This window comes from Sorex fumeus, unplaced genomic scaffold (genome assembly GCF_029834395.1).
Source record: "Sorex fumeus unplaced genomic scaffold, SorFum_2.1 ptg000039l, whole genome shotgun sequence".
Classification (NCBI taxonomy): domain Eukaryota; kingdom Metazoa; phylum Chordata; class Mammalia; order Eulipotyphla; family Soricidae; genus Sorex; species Sorex fumeus.
Window position 1 is genome coordinate 25,965,759 of NW_026606096.1, and position 22,656 is coordinate 25,988,414.

Consider the following 22,656-nt stretch of genomic DNA (forward strand, 5'->3'; position numbering starts at 1 on the left):
TTCTACCTTTTAGCTGTTGTAAACAATTATCAACAACAGCATGCAAATACAGCTCTTGGATATAGATACAGAGAGGTGGGCTGCCAGGTCATATAATATTTTTTTTCACTTTTGCTTTTGGACTCAGACCCAAAGGTTCTCAGGGACTGCTCCCAGCTCATTGTTTGGGGGACCCTCAGGAGACTGTCCAGGAATCAAACCTGGGCCTTCCACATGCAAAAATGGAGTTCAACCGGTTGATCTATCTGGACTTTAGGTTTTCAGTTATAATTTATAAGGCAGCCTTCATACTGTGTTTTATAGCAGGATAAAATGGTTCTGATCTTTTGTATATTCATTCATACTTGTTATATTTTTGTTATTGTTATTTGGATCGCCATCTGCAACAGTTGGAGTGATATTTCACTCTGACTTTGACTTTTTCCCAATGATAAGTGGTGCTAACACTCTTGCATTTACCTGTTCACTATGTATATATCTTCTTTGGAGAAATATCTATTCAAGCCTTTTATTCCATTTTTATTAAGTTGCTTATGTTTTTGTTTCCTATTGAGCTGTAGAAATAACTTGTCTGATACCCCTTATCAGATATTTGATTTATAGCATTATATCTCATTCCACAAGATGTTTCTTTTTTAGCTCTATTGATTCTTTCCTTGGCTCTGCAGAAATCTTTTAGTTTCACATTGTATTCACGTATTTTTGCTTTTTTTTTTGCCTGTACATTTGCTATCATACCCAAGAAACTACTGCGAAATCCAATGTCCATAAAGTTTTTCCCATATGATTTCTTCTGGGAGATTTACAGTCACAGATATTACATTAAGGTCTTTATTTCGTTATGGCATATGATTCCTTTTAATGAGTTGTTGAATACAGTGTTCTAGTATTTTGTTGAGAATTTCTGCATGTGTATTCATCAGGGAATTTGGTCTGTATTTTCTTTGCTGGCAGTGTTACTGCCTCACTTTGATAGAAGAATAATTCTGGCCTCATAAAAATGAACTTGGAAGTGGTTCCTCCTTTTTATATTTTGAGAGAGTTTGAGGGGATTAGTGTTAATTCTTTAAATGTTTGGTATAATTAACCAGTGAAATCATCTGGTTTTCTTTATTGGGAGGTGTTCTTTTGTTTGTTTGTTTTTCTGACTATTGATTCAGTCTCCTGACCAGTTGTAGATTTGTTCTTTATAATTAGATTTAGAGAGTATGTATGCTTTGAAAATGTTTTCACTTCTAGTTGATCTAATGTGTTGGTATTAGCTGTTCAGAACAACTTTGTGATTATTTTTCCCCCTTTGGCATTCGTCATAAGATCTCCACTTTCATTTATAATTTTTGTCACTTGAATCTTTTCACTTTTTTACCTATGGATTTGTCAATTTTTTCATATTTAATTTTTTATTCTATTAAAGAACCATGATTTATAAAATTATTGATGCTGTGTTTTAGACATATGATATTCTAGAACCAATCCCACCCCGGTGTGAACTTCACGCTAGCAGTGTTCCCAGGTTCTCTCTCATCCCCCAACCTACCACCTTGACAGGGCACACTTTAAAGTTTTGATGTTATAATAGCACAGCGGTAGGGCGTTTGCCTTGCACGCAGCCAACATGGCCAACCCGAGTTCGATTCTTCCACCCCTCTCGGAGAGCCCAGCAAGCTACTGAGTATCTCGCCCGCACGGCAGAGCCTGGCAAGCTACCCGTGATGTATTCGATATGCCAAACACAGTAGCAACAAAAGTCTCCAATGGAGACATTACTGGGCCCGCTCGAGCAAATCGATGAACAACGGGAGGACAGTGACATACAGTGACATACAATTTTTTTCCATATTTTTAAATTAATAAAACCCGCTTCTGACATCCCCTTTCACCTTTTCCTCCAACCTCACCTTCTTCCCATCACTAACCTTAGTCCCATTGTCAGTGGACATTGTTCGATACTTGTCTTTTTTTCTTCAGACTTATATCATTTCACAAGTTAAGCTCCTTTCATCTTGTCATGAATGGAAAAAAATTCTTTTGTACCAAATAGTATTCCATTGCATAAGTGTACAGCTTATTCTTCATCCAATAGCTTATCTATAGGCACTAAGATTGATTACATTGCTTGAGTGCTGGGAATAAAACCCAAGTCACATGTGCTTCCATGTTTTAGCTATTATAAATAATGCTACAATAAACATTAGCTATTATAAATAATGCTACAATAAACATTGGGGCAGAGATAACTTTGTATTAGTGATTTTGTATTTTGGGGTAAGATATCCAAAGGAGGGGTTTCTGGACCATATGGTAGGTAGCTTTATCTTGAGTTTCTTGAAAAAACTCCTTTTTTGTCCCCCCAAAAAAATTTGCACCAATTTTCATTCCCGTTAATAGTGCACATATCTTTCTCTCCACATCCTTTCCACCAATTCTTCTTCCTTTTGGTGTAAACCATTTTAACAGATGAGAAGTGGGATTTCTTTGTGGTTTTGTGTTTTTATATACCTGATAACCAGTGATGATGAGAATCTTTGCCATCTGTGGTGATGAGATGATAACCAGTAGGCCATCTCTATGTCTCAGAAAGTGTCTATTCAAATTTTATGCCTATTTTAGATTTATTAGCATTAAGTTTAATGTAAAACTACATGAGCTCTTTCTGCCTCTTGGACATTAACTTCTTATCGGTGATGATATGCAGGTATCTTCTTCAATTTAGTAGGCATATCTTCATACTTTATGTTGCAAAACAAAATTTTTTTAACTTATGTATTTATTATTTTAATTTATGTATGTATTTGTGTACATATTTGGGATTTTTGGACCACACCCAGAAGTGCTCAAGAGTTACTCCTGACTCTGTGCTCAGGGTTCATTTCTGGCAGTGTTGAGGGGCTAAATGCAGTGCCAAGGTTTGAGCTGGGGTTGCCCACTTGCAAAGCAAGTGCATTGACTTCTGTATTATCTCTCTGGCCCCAAAGCTTTTAAATTTTGTGTAGTCCCTATTATTATTTTTACGTTTATTTCTTTTGCTGCTAGAATTGAGTCACCAAAGACATCTCTAACAATATATAAACTGTTTAAAGTCTTCATCTATATACTTTATAGTTTTGAGTTTCACATTGATGTCTTTAAGCCATTTTAAATTTATCTTTGTATATATATGCTCGAGCGGGCCCAGTAACGTCTCCATTGGAGACTTTGTTGTTACTGTGTCTGGCATATCGAATACTCTCGGTAGCTTGCCGGGCTCTCCGAGAGGGGCGGAGGAATCGAACTCGGGTCGGCCATGTTGGCCACTTGTAAGGCGAACGCCCTACCGCTGTGCTATCATAGCCAGAAGTAACTCCTGAGCATTGCTGGGTGTGGCCCCTAAACCAAAAAAAAAGTGTAAATGTAGGTTGTTAATTTTCTATCTTTCATGTTTTTAGAATACAAGCACTTACCACTATAAAATTCTCTCTTTTACTGCTTTTTCTGTACCCTGTGTTTTGATATGTTGTGGTTTTGTTTTGTTTCACGATATTGTCTAATTTTTCCTTCATATTTTTGTTGATCTATGACCTATCAGTTATTTTAGTATATTTGTTTTTAATTTCCATGTATTCATGAATTTTCCAGTTTTTCTTTGGTTTTGATTTCTAGTTTTAGTCTGTTGTTGACAGAAAAGTAATTTAGTATGATTTTAATCTTCCTAATTTTGTGGCTTAGAATGTGATCTTTTCTGGAGAATATTTCATGCACTCTTGAGGATATATTTGGGAATGTTTAATACACTTGAGAATGTGTATTTAGCTGCTGTTAGGTAAAGTATTTGTATGTATTTAGTCCAAGCAGTCAAAAGTTGTTCAGGTTTTCTGTTTCAGTATTGATCTGTCTGGTTTAAAGTGCGACATTGAATTTTCATACTATTATTATTTTTACTCTCTTTAACTCGATTAATGTTAATTTACATATTTGGTTACCCTCTATTATGTGCATATATATTTATAATTGATATTTATGAAGACGAATAGACTTTTCTTGGAGTGAGGAGTACCTGCCAGTACTCAGGGCTTACTCCTGGCTCTGTGCACAGGTATTACTTCTGATAGGACTCAGATAGCATTTAGGCTGCTGGGGATTGAACTGGGTCGGCCACATCCAAAGCAAGTATCCTTACTGCTGTCTCTCTAGCTCCCGATAAATACACGCATATCAATCATATCAGATGAGAATTGGCTACCTGTATTTATCTTTATCACTGACCTACTTCTCTTAACATGACACGCTCCATCTATCTATATTATAGCAAAAGGCAGGACTTCATCTTTTTTTATATTTGAGTTGTATTCCATTTTATTTACAGATAAAAACTTTATCCACTCATCTGTCTTTGTGCACTTGGATTATTTCTAGATATTGACTGTTGTAAATATCATTGCAGTGAGCAGAGGTGTACATATATCTTTTCAGATTATCGTGTTTGTTTGTTTATTGATCCATGACTAGGAGTGTTATTGACAGGTCATATGGAAGTTCCCTTTATTTGTTTTAGAAGTTTTCTATAGGGTTGCTTTTTTCCCCATATCCCCATCAGCATTTGTTGGTTTGGGTTTTGTTGTTTTGTTTTGTTTCTGTTTGTTAAATACACATGTCATTCTTATGGATATGAGGTAATATTTCATTGTTATTTTGATTTTTATCCCCTTGATGCTGAATATTTTTTCCTGTCTGTTTTTCTATATATTGGTCTCCCTTGAAGAAGTGCTTCTTCAACCATTTCCCAATTTTTGGAAAGGAGTTTTGTGATTATTGTCGAGTTTTGTGACTGCATTATTTACATAGGATATTAACCCTTCCTTGGATGTATATGGTGTGTGAATCTGTTTTAATCTATGGTATGCTTTTTGGTGGGCTGGAGCGATAGCACAGCGGTAGGGTGTTTGTCTTGCACGCAGCCAACATGGCCAACCCGAGTTCAATTCCTCCGCCCCCCTCGGAGAGCCCAGCAAGCTACCGAGAGTATCTCGCCCGCAGGGCAGAGCCTGGCAAGCTACCCATGATGTATTTGATATGCCAAACACAGTAACAACAAAAGTCTCTAATGGAGACGTTACTGGGCCCGCTCGAGCAAATCGATGAACAACAGGAGGACAGTGACAAATGCTTTTTGGTCAGGGAGTTTTAGCCAATTCATGTAAAGTAATTCATGATAATGAAGTATTTGCCATTCACTGGGTAAGTATTGCCATGTTATAACTTCTCTGTCTATTTTGTAGTTATTTTGTGTTTCCTTACTTTTGTTTCCTTCCTCTGTGTTCCATTAATTTTTGTAGCAATATTTATTAAAACCCTTTGTTTTAACTCCTTTTGTATTTCTTCTTTAGGCATTTCTTTGTAGCTTCTATACAGAAGAACATAAAACATCTTCAAGTGTAAACAATCTGCTTTAGCAAAGTAGTAGCAACTTAATGTCACTAGCATGCAAACACTCCTCTTCAGCTTTTTTCTCACATTTATAAGTTTCAAAAATTATATCCTTTTGTTGCCTATTAGCACAATTTTGAAGTTATTATTGATGTTTTTAATTTTATAATCATATTGAAAATTATATATGCATTGTCATTTCCTCTTGACCACCTTACTGACTTCACTTCCAAATTTCATTGTTACTAGATTGAAGTTTGTTCAGAATCTTAGTATCTGGACACAAATAAAATATCTATTTCTTCCTGGGCTTGGAGATAGCAAAGGGACCAAAGCCATTTGCTTTGTGTCCAAGTACTGGATGATTGACCAGCTCCAGTGCTTGTAATCTTGGAGGCCCCTGAGTACCACTTGGTATGGCCGTGGAGGTCTCCTCCGCTACGGACTCTTGGGGGTCCCCAACACCCCAAGAGCCAGTAGCATTGCATCTCCAGGTTCTAGATTGTATCTCCAGGTACTCGCCCTCTGAGTTGACTGAATACCCCCCAAATCCTCAATCACTGCTTAGCAGCATCCCCGTTAGCCCCAGCAAAGGCGGAAAAAAACTTAGAACAAAAATTAAACTCAACAGACGTGGGCCTCTTCCTCTTCGCCCCCAATGCTGCTCTGGTCTTCTTCCCCACCCAGGTCAGTCAGCCCACCAGTATTCAAACCCGGGACTTGGCTTTCGCCCTGCACAGCTCCAGGCATCCTCTAGGACACTGGGACAAAAGCAGACGTGAGCCTCTTACTCTTTGCCTGCAACGTGTTCCAGTCTTCTCCCCACCCAGCCTTTAGCCCCCACACACACCAGGTTCCCCGGGGGGTGTGGCCTCTTCTGAAGTGGGCGTGGCTTCCTTAGAAGTGGGCGTGGCCTAATTTAGGCAAGCCAACGCTCTCGCGGCCTCAGGTAGTTTAGTATGCCAAGAAGTCTATGGGAACATCATAGTTCCCATACCTACACACCAACATGAAGAAACAATGCAAATCCCCACCACGTGGGGAGAACAATGAAAAGAGTCCAGAAGGCTCAGTAGGTGCTACTCATCTAAGGGACCTCTCTGAAAAAGAATTCAGATATGAAGTCATGAAGATGTTCAACAAACTCAATGATAACAGTCAGATAGATATCCAGTAAATTGAAAGAGGATATGAAAGAAACAATGGATCGAACAGTTAAGACAATACAAGAAGAAATGAGAGCAGAAATTGGAAAGCTACACACAGAAATGTCAGAAATAAAAAATTCTGTAGATGAAATAAAAAACTCAGTCTGTGCCCTCAACAGGAGAATGACCACAGCTGAAGGCAGAATCAGGGAGCTGGAAGATCAGCTGCACCAAGCCAACAGGCAACAACAAACAATGGCAAGAGACCTCAAAAAAGCTCGAGAGCATATCAGAGTCCTAGGAGATGACTCCAAGGGAACAACATTAGAATCATAAGAGTACCAGAAGCTCAGGGAAACAATCCCAATTAAAAAGCCACAGTTAAGCAAATCATTGCTGAAAAATTCCCAGAGCTCGACAATGCAGTCATTCAGCTTCAAGGAGCCCGAAGGGCGCCAGCTGAAAGAGACCCTAACAAAAACACTCCAAGACATATCATAGTTAGAATGATCGATGCCGCCGATAGAGACACAATACTGCAAGCAACAAGGTCAAAGAAGAAAATCACATACAAAGGAGCACCCCTTCGATTCACAGCAGACCTATCAGAGGAAACGCTCCAAGCCTGAAGGCAATGACGGGATATAGTGAAAAAACTCACTGAAATGAATGCTTCACCAAGAATACTCTATCCAGCTAAACTCTCACTCAAAATCAAAGGAACGGTACACCATTTTCTAGATAAACAGCAGCTCAGGAACTTCATAGACTCAAAACCAAACCTAAAAAATGGGCTAAAGGAGCTACTATAGGACAAGACAAACCCTACAAGCACAACAGACCCTTACAAAGATGACACAAAACCCCATAACAATAATCTCTCTCAATGTCAATGGTCTAAATTCACCAATTAAGAGACACAGAGTGGCAAAATGGATTCAGAGACAGAACCCAACATTCTGCTGCCTACAAGAAACTCATCTAAACAGTCAGAGCAAACACAGACTCAAAGTGAGAGGATGTAAAACAATCCTGCAAGCAAACAGCTCCCTCAAAAAAGCTGGGGTGGCCATACTAGTATCCAACAACATTAATTTCACGTTGAAAAAGATTAGAAGGGACAGCGAAGGCTATTTTCTCTTCATCAAGGGATACATACAACAGGAAGGAATCACACTCTTAAATGTATATGCACCCAATGAGGGAACAGCTAAATATTTAAAACAACTGCTAACAGATTTCAAAGAGGACATTGCTAGCAACACAATAGTAGTTGGAGATTTCAACATCACCTTATCACCTCTGGATAGATCAACAAGAACAAAACTCAGCAAGGAAACATTGGCTTTGAAAGAAGAAATAGAAAAGAGAGGGCTTATAGACCTATACAGGGCTTTACACCCCCAAAAAGAAAGAGTACACATTCTTTTCCAGTGCACATGGAACATTTTCCAAAATAGACCATGTGCTAAGACACAAAACATACCTCAATAGAATCAGGAAGATAGAAATAGTATCAACAACCTTTTCAGACCACGATGCACTGAGAATAGAAGTGAATCACACACAGACATGGAGAACCAAGTCAAACACCTGGAAATTACACAGTGGAATACTATGTAGCTGTTAGAAAAGATGAAATCATGAAATTTATATACAAGTGGTACCACATGGAAAGTATAATGCTAAGCGAAATGAGTCAGGAAGAGAGAAATAGGCATAGAAAGATTGCATTCATCTGGGGAACATAAAGTAACAAAATAGGAGACTAACATCCAAGAATAGCCCAGATAAGTATCAGGAGGTTTACTCCATGGCTTGGAGACTAGCTGCACATGCTAGGGGAAAAGGCAGCTTAGATAGAGAAGGGAGCACCAAATAAAGGGTGTTGGGAGGATCCTCCCAGGATTGGAGATCTGTGTTGAGAGTGGACTGTGGACCAAACATGATTGCCACTCAATGCCTCTGTTGCAAACCACAGCACCCAAAAGGAGAGAGAGAACAAAAGGGAATGCCCTGCCACAGAGGCAGGGTGGGATGTGGAGGGTAGGGGGTGGGAGGGATACTGGGATCAGTGGTGGTGGAGAATGGGCACTGATGGAGGGATGGGTGTTCGATCATTGTATAACTGAAAGCCAAGAACAAAAATTTGTAAGTCTACAACTGTACCTTATGGTATTTTACTAATAAAAATTAAAAAAATTAAACTCAAGCATTATTTGCTCATGGAAAACTCTCAATAAGATGTTTTTATAATCACTTTATCTGAACATTTTCCTAGTTGCTGATTTGTATAGTAATATAGTATTAAAGTTTTATTTTATTTTATTTATTTGTTTATTTATTTTGAAAGAATAAAAATTACACACCTGGCTGTGCACAGGTGTACTCCTGGCTCTGCACTCAGGAATTACTCCTGGAAGTGCTCAGGGGACCATAAGGGATGCTGGGAATTGAACTCAGGTTTGCCGCGTGCAAGACAAGTGGCCTACCTGCTCTGCTATTACTTCATCTCCCAGTATTAAAGTTTTAATCTGCTTTAAAATCAATAGTTTATTGCTTTATTAAATGGTATTAGCTTTTAATTGTAATTTTATCTCAAAAATAAGAACATTAAATATATTCTATGTTTGATGTAATGTTAAACTTAAAATATCATTATGAAAGCCTAAAAATATGTAAGGTAAATTCTTCTTTGGGTTTTGCTTATCTTCTGGAAGTTAAGAATACAGTGTTGGCTTTCACATTTTTCCATTTTTTACCTTAATTAAAAATATTGCTGCATTTATAAGTTTTACCTGAATGTCCAGAGACAGACTTTATTTTAACATATACAGTGAGCCTAGAGGTAAGAGGATACAGGGCCCTTACGTTATTCCCTCTTTTTTTAAAAGCAGTCTAAATTTTAGTTTTATCAAAGGAAGAACATATATATTTAGTAATTTTAGTTTTTTGCTGACTTTAGCCATTTGCCTGAAGTACTCTCATTGGATAAAATTCTTTGTCTACTCTATTTATTTGATATTAAGAAAATTTTACTTGCGCAGCTGGAATAGAGAAGGGATCACTAAGAAAAAGATGGTTTGAGGAATCGGTCGGGATGAGAGATGTGTACAGAAAGTAGATAAAGGACCAAACATGATTACCTCTCCGGGTCTGTATTGCAAACCATAATGCCCAAAAGTAGAGAGAGATTATGGGGAATCATGTCTCCCATGGAGGCAGGGGGAGGGTGGGAAAGGGGTTGTATACCAGGGATATTGGTGGTGGGAAATGTGCACTGGTGGAGGGGTGGGTGTTTGATCATTGTGTGATTGTAACCCAAACATGAAAGCTTGTAACTATCTCACAATGATTCAATAAAAATTTAAAAAAAATTTTTTTTTTACTTGCAATAAAAATAAGATTGTTTCTTTTAGAGGAGAGGCCATATAGAATTTTTTTATTTGCAATTCTGTAGTCATCTTTATTCTTTTACATGCAAGCAATCTCCATGTTTTCTTTTGTAATTGGGCATATAATAAGCATCCCAACCCACGAAGAAAAGGCCGTCAGCAAGATTGTACATCTTGCCTGCATAACTGTTTCTCTTCTTACTGGAACTCTTAAGAATATATGACAAGTCAGTTGAAATAAAATTTACTGTGTTTAAAAAATAAGTTGTGGACACTGTCTTTCCCTTCCAAGGGCAAAAAAAAAATAAGTTGTATCAGGAAGCACATAATTTTGAGTGAATGATGAAGAAAAAAAAATTGTGTGCTACCTTAAAGGCAAATGACTACAAAAATATAAGACCTTTTCATATTAACATGTTTTCTGAAATGCAATAAAATAAGCAACGACCTATAATAGTTTGATAGAATTATTAATTTGTGTAACATCTTGATTCGATTGTGATTGATTGAAGTTCTTTACGTATTCACTGGGCTAGAGCGATAGCACAGCAGGTAGGGTGTTTGCCTTGCATGAGGCCGACCCAGCGGACCTGAGTCCAATTCCTCCGACCCTCTCGGAGAGCCCGGCAAGCTACTGAGAGTATCTCGCCTGCACAGCAAAGCCTGGCAATATTCAGTATTCAATATGTCAAACACAGTAACAACAAGTCTCATTATGGAGATGTTACTAGGCCCGCTTGAGCAAATCGATGAACAACGGGAGGACAGTGATACAGTGACAGTGATGTATTCACTAAAAGACTTCAGAACTGAATTAAAAGGAACAGTCTTTGTGAAATCTCAATAAATAATTTTAAACTTTCGTCACAGTGTATGTTAAACATGTTTTTAAAGAGAGGAATTATAGTATTTTTATGTTATATTGTTCTTCACAATGACTTGTGGTTTTTGCCTTTTCCACCGAATTTTTTGTTCTGTGGGCCGTATCACATATTGGTTTATTGGAGTATTTATAGTCTTTGCGTGCTGAAAAGTTTCCTGTGGGAAATATTATTCATTCCAGGACTTTTTCCTTCCTTCTCTTCCTTTTATTGAAACCCCTTTAAAGCATCCAGAAATGAATAAACCAATTTGATTTGGTTAGGGATAATTTTCACTCTATCTCTTGCAACATGGTGAAGTTTCAAGCTTGTTCCTTGGGAACTGCAAGTAAAAGTCTATGAAAAGACGCAGTTGAGATCTTGAATAGATGTGATTTTTTAACTGCTGCATATTTACTAAAGGTAAAGGCCCTCCCGTTGATCGTCGATTTGCTAGAGCGGGCCCAGTAACGTCTCCATTGGAGACTTTGTTGTTACTGTGTCTGGCATATCGAATACTCTCGGTAGCTTGCCGGGCTCTCCGAGAGGGGCGGAGGAATCGAACTCGGGTCGGCCATGTTGGTCGCTTGTAAGGCGAACGCCCTACCCGCTGTGACGATCTGATCTAGCATGGAGGGATTTTTTTTTTCTTTTCTGTGAGGGGGCAGGGGGTGGCGGGGTTGTTGGTTTACATCCAGCAGCACTCAGGACTTACTGCCTGTTCTGTGCTCAGGGATCCATATGTAGTGGGCTTGGGGGACCATATGTGGTTCTGAGGAACAAACACAGGTTAACTATGAGCAAGGTCAATCTCTTATCTTCTGTACTATCTTTGGGCTTACTGTTTGTAACCAAAGAGTGTCCCTGCAGCAGAGATAATTGGAAGCTGAGTGTCTGAGGCTATCGGGAAGTCTCTGTTCTTGGTCCTTTTGCTTTTTGCATCTGTCCATGCACACAGCTTTAAGAAATGGGACTCTAAATTTGTGAGCTCTGTGGCACTCGTGTCAGAAACCCTGCCACACTTGTTTTCTTTAAATGTGTCCACATTTACTTTTCCTCTTGTGCCTCCCTGATGCTATCTGAACTTGGCTCCCATTGCTGCAAAGTCAGTGGAGCGCAAACCACTTTTCCCTCTCTCCTCATCTGACATAATATGCACATCTCCCACCAGGGCAGGATGGCAGGAAGTAGAGAGAGAGGGATCTAAAGTAGACATCATAAGTCACATGCCTAAGAGAAGTGGGCAGGGTGAGTAGGGACAAGGAATCCAGCGAACAAAGATGAAGTTAAAAAGAGGGCTTGAACTGGCCAAGAATCATGTGAAAAGATACCTAGCACCACCAGACAACAGGGAGATTAGAATTGAAATGTCCACCGAATACTACTGCACATCCATGAACTGGTCCCCCCCGCCCCCCCCCCCCTGCAAAAAGAAAGACTGACAAAGTCAGAGAATGTAGAGCATCTGGGATTCTCAGAGGTGGTGAGTGGGAACGAAGCATAGTGCGCCCTCTTAGGAAAATAGCTCTGATAGTTTCTGAGAGCTTGTAACATGCACTGTACTTTGTTGTTTATGCATGAAGAAAGAAAACGTGGATCTACACAATTTACACAAAAACTTTTGCTCGGGATCAAGAGAGATAGTATAGAGGGGTGGGGAGCTCACCTTGCTTGCCGCCAACCTGGATTTGATCCCTGGCATCTTATCTAGCCTCCTGAGCACCAGCAGGAGTAATTCCTTAGTGCAGAATAGGAGTAATCCCTATGCATTGCCTTGTATGACAGGCCCCCAAAAACAAAACGAAAAAACTCTTGCATGGATGTTTATAAGATAATAGTTTCAAAGTAAATGCAATCTCGATTTCCTTAATGCTGCAAATTTTCACTCAGGGATTACTTCTGGCAGAGCTCTGGGAACCATATGGGATGCCAGAGATTGTATCCCGGTCTGCTGAATGCAAGGCAAGTGCCTTACCCACAGTACTAACTCCCTTGCCTGATAGAGCATATGTAAATAAATTAGATAAGTAAACACAAATAAGTTTGGTCTCTTCAGTAGAACACTGCTCTGCAGTAAAAAATAGAAGGATGAAGTTTTGAAACCAGAACTGTGTGTGATTGTTATACAATGCTGCTAAGCAAAAGTATAAATGAAATATATACTGTATATATAAAATTTTAGAGTGCAACTAATGTTTTGTCACAGAAAGCAGATCGTTGAATGCCCAGGGCTAGAGTGAGAGGAAACTACAAAAGGGTGGGAGGAAACTTAATAGAAACTCAGAAATCTTGTGTTCTGATCATGATGGTGGTTATACAAGTATGTACAGTTATAAAACTCATAGATTTTAAGTACATTTATGTTATGTAAATTTTACCTTAAAAATTTATTAAATTACAAACATTTTGAAAAACAGGCAGTCAGTCATAGGAGGAAGATAACTACACAACTAGGAGAAGAAACAAAGCAGATAAATAACAAAGGACATTAGCTGCGACAAAGATCACAAAGTGTTCACTTGGGGGCCCAACTGGATTCTTGAGTGCCCTTCCAGTGAGAAGTCAATTTTTATTGTACCAAGGGTCTGAGTAACTGTACCAGTTCATGCTAATTCTTATTTCTTATTAGTAATTGGTCTTTCCCCCATAACATGAGATGATTTCTTCTCTATTTTCTTTATACCTAACTCAATTTTTTTGTTCTCTTGCAAATTATCTGCTGAATATATCTAACATTCCTTACCAATCCTTGAATGAATTACTGTTGTGCAGTTAAGGCCTCCTTTTTTCTCTAATCTGGCTATTTTTTTTTTTATCTCCAGCTACACTGGAGACTGTTGGAGGGAAGATTTCTTTTATTTACACTCCCATGACCTCTTTTTCCATAGTCCATACCAGTGTTCAGGGATAATTTCAAAGCATGTCTTTAATCCATCCACTGCCTTCCATAACCCTTCCCAAAGTGCTACATGAATAGCTCCTGTCTGGACACCTGCAGTGTTATCTTAATTGGTCTCTCTGCTTCATTCTTATCTTTCTTTGTTCTCCATGAAGAGTTCTGCTTGATAATTTTAAAGTAAACCAGATTCGTGCACTCAATTTCCTATGCTTTCCAGACCTTCCATTTCCCTTCAAACAAATTCTGAACTCCTGCCTCCCCAGGATGCCTTTCACCCTTTGCCTCTCTTCCGATGACGCATTGTGCTCCAACAGACCCAGCTCAGGACTTTTGCGGCTGCTGAATCTTCCCAGAGCCCTTTTTTCCAAACACTTGCTATGGTGTCTGCTATTCAAGGTTAATACCATTCCTCCAAAGGGCCACTCACCTCCCCACCCCACTCCCAAAATATTTTTTTTATTATGTAACTTGTTCCTTTGGTTTTAGTTTGTTTGTTTGGGGCACTCCCCAAGCGGTACTTGGGATGCCTGCGTGCCCCACTGGCTGTTCTCAGATAACCAGACAGGTGGTTCAATTTAAAGCTTGTGAACTTGGGATGCTTCTTCTGTCCCAGGCTGCAGGTGCTGAGGATACCTGGGCCAGTCCTGTGATGCTGAGGACGTCCAGAAACACATCTGGCAGTGCTGGGGCCCCTCCAGAGCAGCCCTGGGTTATGCTTGGGACCATATGGTGTGATATTTGAACCTGTGTGGCCCCAAACCAATGTGCTATCTGCTAACCACCTTGTTTGTTTTCTTTCTAGTTATTTTAGCACATCTAAAATCTTCCTCAGTTATGTGTTGAATGGTTCAGGGTCCATCTACTTCCATTTATTAATAACCAAACGAAGACAGAGATATTTTCTGTTCGTCTCTAAACCCCCTTAAGATTTAGCTACTGTGCTGCCACTCTTGTGGCCAAGAAACATTTTATGCTATTGGTAATTAGCAATACAAAAGAGAGTATGGGGGAGATTGTCTGCCATAGAGGCAGGGGAAGGGGTGGGATGGGTGGGGGGGATACTGGGGATCTTGGTGGTGGAAGATGTGCAATGGTGGAGGGTTGAGCGATCAATCATTGTATGAATGAATTCAAACAGAAAAGCTTTGTAACTATCTCATGGTGATTAAAAATTTTTCATTAATTTAAATTAAATTAACATTCTGAAATTACACAAAGTAATGTGGAGTTAATGCCCAATTCTATCAGCTTAATCAATGCCTGAATAAATATCAGTACTCCTACATTTAAAAAAGATTTAGCTTGATAAACAGTCACTGAATGATTTAATTAAAAATTAGTCAAAGTATATTGGACAAATGATAAATACATGTTTATTCTTTTTTCCCTAAAAATTGGTTTTTTCTAAAGTTTTCTTTTTCAATTCTTTACTTTTGCAGGTACTTCTGTTGTGACTGTACATGCTTTTGCTCCTGACTCAGTTCTGGATGACATTAAATATTCCATTTTTAGTGGAAATGAAGATGGTGTATTTTCCCTGTGCTCCAACTCAGGTAATCTCCCTCTAAACTGTGCACTGCACTGTGCACTGTCCTCCTGTTGTTCATTGATTTGCTCAAGAGGACCCAGCAACGGCTCCATTGTGAGACTTGTTATTACTGTGTTTGCATATCCAGTATGTCACGGGTAGCTTGCCAGGCTTTGCCGTGCGGGCGAGATACTCTTGGTAGCTTGCCGGGCTCTCCAAGAGGGGTGGAGGAATCAAACCTGCTCGGCTGGGCTGGCTGAGCACAAGGCAAACTCCCTACCACTGTGCTATCGCTCTCTAAACTGTAATAGCTTTATTTCCTAATCCATTCAGAAAAAATTGAAAATATTGAGAATATTCAAAATTTGAAAAGTATAAGTTTTTCAAGGTAATTAAAAGGGTAAACAATAAAAAAAATGTATGACAGCTGATGAGGAATTTGAGGAAATCAAGAACTCATGATTTGGTCACATATTCTTGCTACAAGTTCCATCTTCACATATCCAAACAAGATTACCTGTCCCACCCTTCTATTTTTTGAAGAGAAATTAGGTTTCTACTTATAATTTACCCATCAGTTTGGTAGAATTGGAGATATTGTAGAGAGATAATCAATACCAAATTTGAATTGCAAATAAGTACACATGTCTAGCTTTAGGGAATTTTCATCAGAGAGTTTTCTAATTTGCCACTGAATGTCAACAATGCAACAAAAACAAGGATGGCTGGAAAGGTTTCTGTGTGGTGGTAAGGAAATCACTTCCAAATCCAGCATGTATTAAATTTACCTTTAATAAGACCATTATTATGTTTTAAATGAATACCAATTGATTATTTGAAACATACTTTTTTGACTAACAACTATGTAGTAGATACATATCTACTGCTTCATTGTCAAACCTCAAGAAGAATGTTTTTAATAATTTCTCTATTACCATACAACTGCCTTATTTAATCTGTACTAAGTGCACATGGGAAGAATTGAGAAGAAGTAATTTCTTAAGCAAATGCCTTCTCATTCCGTGTTATGTTAGGATTATTGGTTCATACAAGATTTGGCAGCAAGCTTTCTGAGGTAACCTGCTAGAAGTCTCCCAGTCTTCACCCCACCATTTAGTCAAAGAACACTGACAGGAATTACATTGGCAGGAGAGTCATTTGTAAGCATAATAAAACCTCAAGTTTCTCACAGTCCAGGTTTCTGAGGATTCTAGGAAAGGAACCATGATTAGAATTCTTAGGAAGGAGAAAAACGTAAGTTTCATTTTTATCTCAGGTTACCCAAATTCCTTCTTCTATCTCCCTTCCATCATTACTCATGCTTATTTGTTTCAAATCTCATTAAAATGCAGACGAACTCCACCTATGTTTATTCTAGACATGTCCTCTGCAGAAAAAAAAAACCCTTAGTTTTCAAGTAAGTAATTATTTGTTTGTTAAAAAATATTTCAAAATTGTTTTGTGACAGAGATATAAAATGATAACTTGAGACATAAAATTTTGGAATACACCATAACGAAGAAGGATGTCTTTATTTGCCATCATTGCTAGCATTAGATACTATAAGAACCTCAGCAAGCCACAATAGCCATTCTATTTTTTAATGAATTAATTTTTTTAATTGACTCACAGTAAGATACATAGTCTTTATTGTGATAAAGTTATTCATGAGTAGATTTCAGTCATATAAAGTTCCAGTACCCATCTCTAAACCAGTGTACATTTTTCACCACCAGTATCCCCAGTTTAATTCCTGCCACCATTCCCCTGCCTATAACAGGCACTTTTCCTCTCTCTCCCTCTCCTTTCTCTCCTCCCTCTCCTTCTCTCCCTCCCTCCCTCCCTCCCTCCCTCCCTTCCTCCCTCTCTTCCTCCCTTCCTCCCTCTCTCTTCCTTTTGGGCATTATGGCATTATGGTTTGCAGTACTGATACTGAAAGGTTATCAGGTATATTCCTTTTCCTACTTTCAACACTCCATTGCTGTCCAAATAGTTGATCATTTCCAACTATTATTGTTATATCATCCCTTCTCTAGCCTGCCCTTCACTCCACACACATACACTTGTGGCTTGTGGCTATCCCATAGCCATTCTTTCACATACCTTTCTCCTTTCTCTCAGACATAATTAGTTATCAGAAATCTGAATTTGCTATTGAAACCTGCAGATTTTAATTCTGATTTTCCACCATATTTGACTCTTTAAGCATTGTTTTCATTGGAGTTAGACATCATAATAGAGTCACATTGGATATACTTTTCTCTGACTTGATTCTTTTGCTCAACATGTCTGCTCTGATTTGTAGCATAAATCGTACCTGTCCACCTTAAAGAACAGCAAAAACCAGGAGGATTACTCCATAGCTTAGAGGCCAGCCAGGCATTCTAGGGGAAAGGGCAGCTCAGATAGAGAAGGGAGCATCAAATAAAGGATGTTTGGAGGATCCTCCCAGGAGGGGAGATGCATGTTGAAAGTAGACTATGGACTAAACATGTTTGCCACTCAAAGCCTCTTTTGCAGACCACAACACCCAAAAGGAGAGAGAGAACACAAGGGATCGCCCTGCACAGAGGCAGGGTGGGATGGGAGGGATGGGGTGGGAGGGATATTATCCATGTTGGTGGAAAATGGGCACTGGTGGAGGGATGGGTATTTGATCATTGTATAATCTAAACCCAAGCACAAAAAATTGTAAATCTACAACTGTACCTCATGGTGTTTCACTAATAATAATAATATAAAAAAAATAAAAAATAAATAAAAAAAAGAACAGCAAAAAATTGTCTATACCAGCATCACTGGGGTAGCCCCCAAACAAACAAGCAACATAAACTCAGTTGCCCCATTATCACCTATCATGTTTCCACGACTTTTCATGGTCTTTTTCTATTACCTATCATTTCTTTGTCTATCCACACACATCAACACCACATTATTTATTTATTTATTTATTTTGAATTTGGGGCCACCCCCAGCTACAACCATGTATTCCTCCTGGATTCTAGCTCAGTTATCAGTGATCACTCCTGTTGGGCTCTAGGGACCACGTGGGATTCCAGGTGTCAAACCCAAGTCAGCTGCTGCAAGGCCTGTGCCTTGCCCACTGTACTATATCTCTGGCCACACAACACCACATTCTTAAGTGCATAGATTTTATTTTATTTTAAAATTTTATGTAGGGAAGAAGTAGCCCTTTCCCCAGCATTTACCCCAGCCTCTTCAGATATATATTACAGAGATTTTGTGCTAATTCACACACATAACACACATATACACTGAAATCCATTTATCCAAGAGATTCAATAAAAAAATGTAGCTGGAACACAGCTATCTGCATTTTTGTGCTTGTAACAAACTTTTGTTATTTGTTTTTTTTTTCACACTCAGCTATTCTCAGGGATTACTCCTTGTGCTGTGCTCAGTGATGACACCCAGAAATGCTCAGGGGACCATATTTTGGTGCCAAGGATCAAACCTGGGTCAGCCACCTGAGAGACAAGTGTCTTTCCCACAGTACTACCTCTCTGACCCCAGATCAAAACATTTGTTTTTTTAAAATTTTTAAATTTTATTATTCCATCTAAATTTAATTATCAGATCAAAATATAAGTCTTCTTTCAAATGTCACAAAATCCCATATAGCTGTGATTGAAGATAAAGAATAATTTACTAAAAATCCTTTGATTTTTTTTATTATATAAGACTTTTAAAAAAATGATACCTACCCTCTCAAGGTGTAAGTACACAGTACAGCATTGTTAACTACAAGCACAGTGTCATACAGCAGAGATTCATATTATTTTACAGAAATTTCCAACTCACTTACCAGTAAACCTATTCTACCCTTCCCAGTTATCTAATAATCACCATTATCCTCCTTATTTCTAAGGGTTTGACACTTTCCTTAAATGCATTCTTGCAATATTCATTCTTTTGTAGTTGGTTCATTTCACCTTACCTAATGACCTCATGGTTCATTCATGCTCTCATGCAGGGAAGGTTTTCTTCTTTGTTAAGTATGAACAATAGGCCATTATATGTATTCAACTCATTTTCTTCATCCATTCACCCACTGATAGTTATTGAAGTGGTTGGAATTTTCTATTGGAATTATATCAATCAGAAAGAGCCACTTTTGGAAAATCGACATCTTTTCAGTATTGTCTTTTGGTCCAGGAATAACAGAAACTCACATCATCTTTTCCTTTTATATATTTCAAAAAACTTAAAAAATTGTATAGAAGACACATGTATCTTACTAATCTTGCCTAAATAATTTATACTTTTCATTGTTAAAGTAAATGAAATAATGTTCTGACAGTGTTAGTGTGTAAACTTGAAATTGATTTTTATATCGTGAATTGTGGCAATCAAATGTGAAAACTTGACTTGATTTTATTTTTTTCTACCCATTCTACATATGTAGTTATCACTAAAAGTTATCACTACTTCTCCATGTCAGTTAAAAACTACTTGCCCATTTTTTTTTCAGTGTATAGTTTAGGTACCTTTATAACAACAATTATAATTAAAGTCTAATATTAATCAAAATCATGCTCTTGAATGATAAAAATTATCCAGAGTTCTTTTTCTCCAAATATCCATTTTTCAATGTATGTACTTCATTAGCCACAATTTTAGTTTTCAGATTAAGCTCTATGAATATTTTTAAGTTGAGTCATCTACTTTTTTGCGCTTGTCTTTGCTAATCTTTTAAAATTGTCTTTGATACTCTCATGTACTGTCTTCTAATTCAATTTTCTCTGTGCATGAAGCTCAACTTTTAGTGAGAGGATAGTAGAGACTCTGATGTTTTGGTTATCTGAAATATTTTATTTAATCCTTGATTTTAATAGATATGTTTACTGAGTATAGACTTCTGCATGCATGGTTTTCTTTCATCGTATTTAAGATTTTATCCTACTGTTTTCTCTTTCTCAATCATGTATTAAGAAGGCATTGTTGGCAAAAGGAGAGGGGGGGGGAGGAGGGGAAAATTGTTTGCCGTAGAGGCAAGGGGAGGGATGGAAAGAGAAAGAGTGGGGGAAGGTACTGGGGACATTGGTGGTGGAGAATGTGTACTGGTGGGGGGATGGGTGTTCAATCATTGCTTTGAAACTCTTGCTTTGTATGGAGGATGCCCAGGCCAGATCAGCATCAATACCTGATTTCTGGAGTGCAAAGCCAGTAATAGCCCGAAAACTACTGGGAGGGGGCCCTCTAATAGCAACTACAACAAAAGAAGGCATTTGTTGACATAAATACCTTTTACTATATATTTTTTGAAACTTCAATTAGACAAATATGGACTGTGTCAGACTCCCCGGCATTTCTCTTTTTCTCCTCATTATTTAAACACAGTGGTTTATAAAGTTACTCATGATATATCTGTTACAGACATCCAATATTCCAACACCAATCCCACCACCAGTATGGTCTTCCCTTCACCATTGTTCCCATTTCCCCAACCACCTCCAAGCCTGCCTGTTTAGCAGGCACAAAATAATTTATTGTATATTGCTTGTTACAACTAAATGACTAACTCAATTATCAAAAATTACTTCAGTAAAAAAAATTGTGAAAATTGTTTAGCCTCACCATAGGGATATTATGGAGTGATAGCACAGCGGTAGGGTGTTTGCCTTGCACACAGGCAATATGGCCTACCCGAGTTCGATTCCTCTGCCCCTCTCGGAGAGCCCGGCAAGCTACCGAGAGTATCTCGCCCACACAGCAGAGCCTGGCAAGCTCCCCGCGGCGTATTCGATATGCCAGACACAGTAACAACAAAGTCTCCAATGGACACGTTACTGGGCCCGCTCGAGCAAATCGATGAACGACGGGAGGACCGTGATCGTGACTATAGGGATATTAAGTCCTTGTCTGATGTCTTACTAAGCTGTCATTCATCTGCATTCCTTTTTTCAAAACTTTTTTTATTGAAACACCATGAGGTAACCCATTACAAAGCTGTTCATGATTGGGTTTCAGTCATCCAGTGTTCCAACACCCATCCCTCCACCACTGTACATTTCCCAGCACCAGTGCCCCCAGGTTCCTTCTCCCCGCCCAAGCTACCCTCCACCTCCTCCTGCCTCTAGTAACTATGTTTTTTATATCTATATGTTCTCTTGTTTTCTTTTTATTTTTTATTGTTCTTGGTCTTTTGAGAAAGTAAGCACTTATTTTCATTATCAGTTATCCAATTTTTCTTTTTAATATATTCAAACATACATAATTACTACACTTTGTACATCTAATCACTCCAGCATCTCAAATCTTTGAAGAGTTATTCTTTTGTGAATTTGCTAGTTCTCATTCATGGTGCTTATTTGTATGCTTTGCCTATTTTGAACTGCTCATTGGCTGTATCAAAAATATAGACTATCATCTAGGGAAGAATATGAATCTTTAGGTGTGCAGACTTGAATTCTTTCACAAGTGGGTTATTGCTTTCTCTACTTACACAACTTTCATAGCATATGCAATTATTATGCCAAAAATAAAAATCAAACAAGGAAAGCATTAGCACTGCAGATCCATTCCAATTGAAAAATTCCAATTATCAAAGACTTTTATTTTTTTTAAAAAAATTCACTTTGATCTGAACTATAATTGACATACTCTCTACCAGGTGAAAGTGACACTGGCAATTTCTGTTGCATTTCCATTGTTTTTTTTTCTCTACCAATAGTAGCGGATATGATAGCAGCTGAGTGCTCTGGTTGTTGGGGGTGGAGCTTTGGATCCATCTCAAATGGGGTGCCTTTCATCATTTGAGGGTACAGAGCTCAGCTTTTGCGCCATGTGCCACGGAGGTTTCTAAAGACCAGCTTCTTGCATTCCCAGCTCATCAAAACTTATCTTAATGATTTTCTCAGCTACCAATTGATCTGCTCTAAATTTTCTGTCAAGGTGTTGGTAACAGCAGACTGTGGTTTGTAAAAATAATTCCGTTTTAGTTCTAACTTGTTATTATGATGACAATAGATAAAAGTAAGCTTCTGAAATTTTAAAGTTGATAGTAGAGTGAGTTCTTCATGTAGAATGCAGAATACTGCTTTTCTTAGTGAAGAAAGAAAATAAGCTCCAACATTAATTCCCAAATACTCGATATGGATGTTAGAAAATTGGAACAGGATGTGACTGCCATTCTCATCCAGGTGACGATGTGGAAATCTAAAATTTTCTTGTACGAGGTTGATTCTCTGGGATTTAAGAGGTATTAGAAACACTGGCTTTCCATTAGCCACTGTGGAGAGAGGACATTTTAAAGAGGTAGTTCCCAGATTTTAGGAAATTTATAGATTTTTTTAATCCCCTCCTACATCCTTGAACTCTGCCAATTTCTGCATTTTCTTGACTCTTTTCTACCATGTTATCAGTCAATGAAGATAGAAGAAATTCCAATCAACAGGAGACA

General features: G+C 38.3%; 1 protein-coding gene across 1 annotated transcript in view; it reads left to right on the top strand.

Annotated features, from left to right (window-relative positions):
- Nucleotides 1-22,656, top strand: part of DCHS2 (dachsous cadherin-related 2) — a 263,354-nt gene that overhangs the window by 218,891 nt on the left and 21,807 nt on the right. Inside the window, exon 14 of the mRNA XM_056119027.1 lies at nt 15,145-15,258. Within this exon, the coding sequence (XP_055975002.1) occupies nt 15,145-15,258 (114 nt within the window). The remainder of the gene's footprint in view (nt 1-15,144; nt 15,259-22,656) is intronic.